Consider the following 8,062-nt stretch of genomic DNA (forward strand, 5'->3'; position numbering starts at 1 on the left):
CATGTTGCATGATATGTCGCAGTGCATTTTGTGCGAAATGCATAAACTCGATAGTGCAAAGTGCATGTTTTGTTGCATAAATATAGGCGTGCGCGCCGGCGACAGTGCAGCAGCGTGGCCTAGACAAAGTACATACATACATACATACATATGCATTTGTTCGTGCGTGCGTAACTAAATGCATGTTTGCACATTTTCGTCATTCACTGCTTGTTAGCCGACACGCAAATTTCGCATTTGGAAACGCCCCAAAAGGTATACCTACATATACATACATGCATATGTTCTCGTAGTGGTGCAGGGTTCTAGGCTAGCGCGTGGCTATGCCTGCTAAAACACAATAGCAGCGATATGTATGCGGTTAGGAGCTCACTTTAGTTATTTGCATTTTCAGCTTCAACGCTCAGTTGTTTACATTTTGTGCGCTAGGCTGCTCTTTTTCGTACGCTGCTCTTTTGCTTGGGACAAAGTTTCAATGGACGCGAGTTAAGCGCGAATGAACGATCCTAGTCAATGCACACGATTAGCAGTTAGAAAGCGTGTGGTGCGCTATTAGTCTATCGCTAATTCTAAGAACTTTGTATTAGTATTTCATTTACATACGTAGCATCTGCGTTCACTTAATGCCCATATAAATATGTATTTAGCTATCACTGATACTCGCACCACCAAAGTACCTTTGGAAGTGTGGGCGTCATTCGTTTTGTCATTGTCGATTTCTTGGAATGCGTTTGGTAAGCATTAAAGCTTCGGAAGTATAATTTGTTGTCAGTTATGATTGAATTAAAGCCGTACAGGCTAACCTAATATTCAAGCACGCCGGCAATTTTTTGGCAAAAATGTCTCATGCGCTAAAAAGCTAACTCGATTTCCAATTTTTGTTCCACGTGAGATTTCCTCCTTCTTTATTTCGAAAATACGTCTCGCTTTCTTCTGCAGCATGGCGCTATATGCAGTTGCGTTTTTCTTTGCATCAGTTGTTCTTTCGGGCCCTCTGAAATCCAACTACTTTAATGGCGCCGGTATGTAGTAAGCGGAATATGTGGTTCCACTCTTCAAGAGCGCTCTTAAAGAGTATGTATGAAAGTCGAGGTATATCTGCTTTCATTGCATTGTTGGATGCATACTTTTTGCTGCACAGAGGCATGTGCATATTTTGGTTGCAAGGAGATAGTGGTTGGAAATTGGTCAACTAGCTATGGGCTTTCTATAAATCCTGATTCCCTTGTGCGCGTTGACTGAGTCAAGTTCTTGCGCGTGATCGTTTTAATATTGATGTTCGAGTAAAAAGGTTTAAGTGGCTTTTTAATGCAAAAGTGTTAGGCAGGCTACTCACGAATCCAACACCTCGAACAAAGAGGGAATCATCTCAGCCTTTCCTTTTCAGTTGCCCGGCATTCATCAACACTCCCGAGGAACTCTCGGGCATGGACATCAGCTGCCTGCGGAACTTTGTTTTACCCTGCGAGGAGTTTTATAATGTGGTAACCAATGGACAATTAAATAAATGACTAAGTGAGCCCCTACTGGGGCTGCCATCCATGTTTCAGATCTCGGCAAAGTCGATCAACCCCAGTTGGTTATCGAACGCTTTTTCGTGGAGGCAACATTTTCTGTCGGTCAGAATGCCACGCTGCCATTGAAGTCGTACAAATTTAATACAATTTAATAGCAGCACTAGTAGGTGCGCTCCAAGCGCTCATAGAATTTGTATTCTAGCAAGAAACTTGTCCGAGTTTTGCCTTGTGTCTTATTGCTGCGCATTCTTTTTGATGGCGTAAATATCAGATTTGGTCTCTATGAGGAACCAGAAATCCGAGGTAATGTTTCAGCCTTCATTGGTAGAGATTTTTACTTGGTGAATTTTTAGCCCTGCGCGCCATTCATTGAGGGGTTTTGTTTTTAAAAGGATGTACATTTATATATCTAGTACCCGCTTGGTTCAAGACAGATGTCCACTTAAAGCCGGCCCGCTGGTGAATAGATGCTGTTGAAATCAGTCAAGCCTTAAGCCTAATAAGTCTGAGTGACCCCACTGGAGCTTCTTCTATTTAAAAAACGGGGTTTCCCAGTGTGATTTTTTTTGTTTTAATTTTTTGGATTTTGATAAAAGAATGAAATGATTAGTGGTCTTTCGGCATTTCTTTGCACCTCACGGAATTTTTCAGAAATGTTTTGGTACTTTTGCAAAAAATACTTTTGCAATAAATAAATACCTACTAAGGCATTTTTACCTTTTAAAATGTGCAAAAATTTTTTGTTGGTGCGTACGTATGATTGGTTTTCACATTCCTTAAGAGCCTGAGCTTACAAAAACTGCGAAGGTCAACTGTGAATTTCGATAGTAGTGAATATCTGACTAAATCATAGTATTTCAAAAGAGTTAAACTTATAACTAAATGTGTGTAAATGTATTTGGAATTCTGTTTCACACAAATATGGACTCAATTCTTACATTCATAATCTCCCTCCCTGGCATTGATTTTACTTTTCAGCATAAAACGAGGTGTCATATATGAAGCCATAAATTCGTTTTAATTACCGCTTAAACTTTTCCCTCAGAAAATAATAAATCCTACTTGTGAAATAGTTGGACTCGCTTAACTCGTACAAAATGCAAAATTATATAGTAAAAATGCTGAAAGTGGCTATTAAAAATGTAGAATAAATTGAGAAAGGGCGTGCGATGTGTGTTAGCATTGCAAGGCAACATGCAACGTAAACCACATCAAACATGCAACGCATGGTACGTCACACGCAAAAAATGCCAAAGGTAATGAAACGATAATCAATTTTACATGGGGTAAACCGTAAACAAAGAACAGTGTTTAAATGATTTTAGTGCAGGCAAGTGTTAAAGTGCGAAATTATAGAGGCCACAGGGTATAGTGTATTATGTGATGAAAAAAATTATAGTATTTCATTCACGCGCAATCTCTTACGCTCGAATAACTAAATATTATAAAATAGCCCTTTTTTATGCTTTGCATACTTAGTTGCGGTTGGAGACCGTAGGCTCACAATTTATCGTTTTAAACTTTCAGTGCTGCAACTTGAAACTTCAGAGTTGAGCTCACATGCTTGTTTTTTGTAGGTTTATAATAATTTTTCTTGATTACAGGCTTATGTATGCTGCCATTAAACTCTAGGATTTATGTTTATAAGCTTCATATGAGTAAATAAATAAAATGTCACGCATACGCCCTGTCACGCATCCATATACTAATACGCAGTGGTGGCAGTGGATTTTATGTTGCTCTTTTGTATGTAATGAAAACTATGGTGGAATTTGGTGCAAAGCTATGCATATTTCATATAAACATATTTTACTAGCTGTTGGACGGAGGGGTGTCATCGCACTTCGAATATTTAACAAACCCGGATTACGCTTTGATTTACACTGGAGCTGCAGATTGCACCGAAAATCGATGCGTTTCGGTTCAGCGGTTCGAACTTCTTAGAACAAACTTCTGCAGATGCAAAAACCGGCGCATGAGTACCTCTGAGCCACGGTTTGATTCGGTTCGGTTTAAATGGTTAATTTTTTTGCATACTAATTGGTACAAATATCACGCAAATGTGACACATATGCGCTTTGGTTTGTTAATTACAAAAAAAATATAATTTCAAGAAATCTTTGAATTGGCAACCATATTTGACGAAATGAAGCCAGTAGGCACTATTATTTGAGTGGTTTGTAATAAATTACATAAGTTATTATTAAATTTTTTACAAAAAAGCAACAAGGTATATTGGTTGATAAATAGAACGATGAGAGGCATTCAGATTTACTATAAGCAACGCTTAAATCCCCAGCGGCGCACGGTTAAGTGACGTCCGTCCACAATACACATTGATTGACAACACAGGCCAACGAAATTTCATCAATGTCATGTTGACTAAAATATTATAGCCGATTCTTATAGAATTTTTCCCGTAAAATCCGAATCCGACCTTAAAGTTATTGGATTGGTTGTTGGGCAGTGTACTTGATTAAAACATCGTCGGTGAATTTAAAATTGTGATACACATTGTAGACAGTCTGCTAACTATGTGCATTACAATTTAAAAACGAATACGTAATTGTAATGAGCGCCCGAAAAGTATTCCTTCACATCATACTTTCCGAATAAAATCAACACCAGTATGTAAAAGAACCCAGAGAGGAAGACAAAGGGACGCTCACAAATGCTTGCGTGCCTGAGGTGTCAACACCCTAACTCCACCGCAGTCAGGTGTAACACCTGTAACGTCATGCGTTGCTCCTTGCTGCTCAAATAGAGCTGACTCCACGGTACACCCGAGTCCGCCTGAGCAGCTCAACACAAAAACGACCGTACTACAACATAACAAAATGGAATACACCACAGATACAATAACCCACACCGCAGACATAACTGCACCACCAAGAGACGAAGTTGCACAGCAATTGAACTTCAACAGAGTTTTCCGCTGGAAAATTATTGATTTTCAAGAATTCTATACCATTTATATGAAAAGTTGTTTTTTCCCCCATATAAAATACATGGAAAACTTTGGGCGCTTTGAGCGACTATATTTTTTGATTTCAAAATAAAAAAAATAGGGCTATATTATTTGCGGTATAGAAAAATCGTATTGGTTGAGAGCAAAAAAATTCCGACTTTACTTTTTCACATGCATTTTTGGATCACCCTAATGTATATATACATGGTACGTAGTTAGATAGACATTACTTTTCGAAAAGGTACCAATCCTAATCAAACATATTTTCAAGTGTTAAAACTCATTAATTGAGTATAAGCTAAAAAAATTCGACTTTTGAAACAGCTGGCAACCCTCTTCAAAAGTATTTTCAAACTGAAATACCACGACACGAGATTTTTATATACATGTATATTAGATTTCTAAATTCTGATGAGAAAAACACACATTTTCTTTGGCGATGCACTCTAATGTGCGAGTACATGTATCATTTAATAAATTCATAATTAAATAGGTACATATATCCTTAAGAGTAGTTTAAATTTTAAACATGCATAATATTTGTGAGGTGAAATATGTAAATCTCATTTAGGTGCAGCTTCAGTTTTCATTTTGGCCACACACGCGCTTCAATCCAATCGAGATACTTTGATGCTCTTGTATAAACGCCTGGGGCTTCAGTTGCACAGCCGAGTCCAAACGATGTCACACCAATCACATAAGGCACATGCCTGATATTTAATATCAATGGAGCACCGGAATCACCCTGTGTTGAAAGAAAACATGCAGAAAACGCGTGCATTAAAAAATTAATGTGGCCTAAACATTTTAACTTACTTGACAGGTGTCACGTCCAAATTGCCTATCTTGTGCACATAGCTGTATATCCATTAAACCGAGTGGTAATAAATTAGTATCTCTGTAATGTGTTTGGCACACTTCATTGCCTACGACAATCAGGTAGGCTTTCAAAAGTTCGTCGGACGATCTGCCACCTTGAAGTAGAAAAATAAATTTAAGATACTCAAATTTTGCACCTACGGTGACCAACAGTTCACTATTTTCAAAAATAGTACTTGAATTTTCTCTTCAATTCAAAATGCCTTTAAAATTAGTTTAAGGAGGGTTTAAATTGTCAGCATTGGGATACAGGCTTTTCCTTGGAAATTTCCGCTGTTTACATTGAGCCCTATCCGCCAACAAATGTAAGCGAAATTTTTTCATAATTCTCTATAAATATTCCTGGTTACTCTAGGAGCATTTCGGCATCAAAAAGAGGATTAAAAAAAGTCGCTTACATTTCTCGATGTATAAACTTGCGTGGAATTTCAGTTTCATGTATTCGAATTTATATTTTTCTAACTTACCGAAATCCGTGTGACCGTATCCAACAGCGGTAACATTCTCATTGTCCAGTAACACATTTTCTCCAATGCATGCTGGTTTGAAATTGCTACGAAAATAATTTATACGCGAATTCTTTAAACTAATTTTCTGAATGGGAAACGGTATGATTCATCAGATAAGCACAATATTTTCCTGCAATCACCGGGCTTATATATTTACCTTCGAAGTATCGGGAATGTTTTGTTTTAGCCTGATAATAAATATATTACATAGTAAAACTTAGTGATAAATAAAAATAAAAGGAATGCCTTGGCTTTGCTTCTTTGTGGTTTTTTATTTAAACACCACAATGAATTTTCTTTGAAAACGCTATCTTTTGAATAAAATCTAAAGGCAAGTTTAGAATAGGTTGTGCCGGCAGCTCTGTTAAAAGTTCATTCGGAGGTCGCACAGGCCCATTGTGATGGCCAGAATAGGTTTACCGCATGTCTATCCGTTTATAGCGTCATTATTTTGTTGCCAGTACCAACAGACCCTATAATGAAGCTTTCCTTAAGCTACCTAAGCTCTCAAAGAAGTGGTTCCCCGTAAACTAAATCGTTTTCTCGGGAGTGCTGGACAGTACACATTAGTGTTGCTGTGAGAAGCTTTAAGAGCTTTATGGCCAGTTTTTCAGTGCCAGTTTAAAGTTAGATTAAATAAACTGAGTTTAAATTGAACAGATTGGCTGATCTTAGTTTAAACCAGCCAGAGTTAAACTCCGATTAAATGCCTATTAAATGACGATTACATGCAACCAATTTTTTGTTTGGTTATTTTTACATCTTTTTAGGGCTTAAATAAAAGAAATATTACCACAAAAAAATCATTTCACGTTAATTGTAGCCTAGCAATTGAAAGATTTAAAATTTGCCTTATTCAAAATCAGTTTACAATAGGGGTATTCTATGAGTCTTGCAAAGCCCTTGCACGGTGCACATATTGAAGAGATTGCACGGTAAAAAAACGGTTTTCGTATACGACAGCTTTGCAAGACTCAGAGAATACCCCTAATGAAGCTTCGATATAAGCCGAGATGTTGAAGAAAAATAATGTGCCCATTCGGTTAGCTTGTATAATCACATGTGTAAGTAAATATATTTAATATAAAAAAATATACTCACATAATTGGCTCCGTTAACTTAAGCAAAGCAATGTCATTGTAAGCTTTCTTAGAATTGTATTCAGGATGTATTATAACGTCGGCAATTTTATGCTTTTTTAACGAATAATCGCTCAGACTACCTCCACCTGGTAAAACCACAGAAGGTGTGGCACTGAAAAATATTAAAAAAATATATATATTTTTAAAGAGAATATAAAACTATTCAATGGAGTTATTTAAACTAGAGGAAAGTCAATTTTGCTACTCACCCTCCAACCTTCGCACAATGCGCGGCTGTCAAGACGAAATTCGGCGCAATCAGCGCACCTCCGCATTTATACTCAAACAAATCGGGCAGCATAGTTTCAAATCCCAAAGCAACCTGGAAGTTAAAACATGCGCATGAAAACGAATGCGAGCATTAGCCTTCGCTGGATGAATTTTGAACAGAACTGTTCTTTTGCCATAGTATAACAAAGTTCTTCCAAATAAAAAATTAAAGTTTTTTTTTTGAAAATTATGCACAATTCAGAATTTCACTATTTCCGGGATATGGCAAGTTTATTTTTTGGATATATATTATTGTTACTAAAGTGGCAGAACCATTTCGTTTAGTTTTAAAGGTGATAATTAGGGCTTTAAAACATATTCCGAAAAATATTTATTTATTTTTTTATTAAACAAATTCATAAAAATATTTGGTTATTTTTTTACAATTCCTTCAACTGATTTAAAAAAATCTTGTAAATTTCAAGAAGGGGTTTTTTAAAGTTGTGAATTTTTGAACACTACAATTTTTCAACTGATTTTAAAAAATCTTGAAAATTTCAAGAAGGGGGTTTTTAATGTTGTGAATTTTTGAACACAGATTTTTTTGGTAATTCTCNAAATGGTCCGGAAAAGTCGGGAGGGGTACCAAACGACGCGTTTCGGCCCCCCTATTAACAATCCGGAGTTGGAAGGCTAATATTATTAACCATTTAAAAGTTATGAACAAAAAACTTTTGTTAAATTTCGTTGTTTTCTATGGCAATTACACCGACAAAGATTCACTAAAACACCTGTTCTCACTTTTTAAACACTATTAAAATATATAATTTAACTTAT

General features: G+C 36.6%; 1 protein-coding gene across 1 annotated transcript; it reads right to left on the reverse strand.

Annotated features, from left to right (window-relative positions):
* Positions 1-5,018: 5,018 nt before the first annotated feature.
* On the reverse strand, positions 5,019-7,352 carry LOC108371593 (serine protease snake-like; the record flags this gene model as incomplete). Its single annotated transcript, XM_017627183.1, has 5 exons — positions 5,019-5,230; positions 5,302-5,459; positions 5,832-5,917; positions 6,975-7,127; positions 7,225-7,352. Coding segments are annotated over 5 exons (684 nt in total), but the record flags the coding sequence as incomplete, so codon positions are not given.
* Positions 7,353-8,062: the final 710 nt, after the last annotated feature.

The sequence above is a fragment of the Rhagoletis zephyria genome, unplaced genomic scaffold (genome assembly GCF_001687245.7).
Source record: "Rhagoletis zephyria isolate East Lansing unplaced genomic scaffold, Rhagoletis_zephyria_1.1 Rzeph_scaffold_05094, whole genome shotgun sequence".
Lineage (NCBI taxonomy): Eukaryota > Metazoa > Arthropoda > Insecta > Diptera > Tephritidae > Rhagoletis > Rhagoletis zephyria.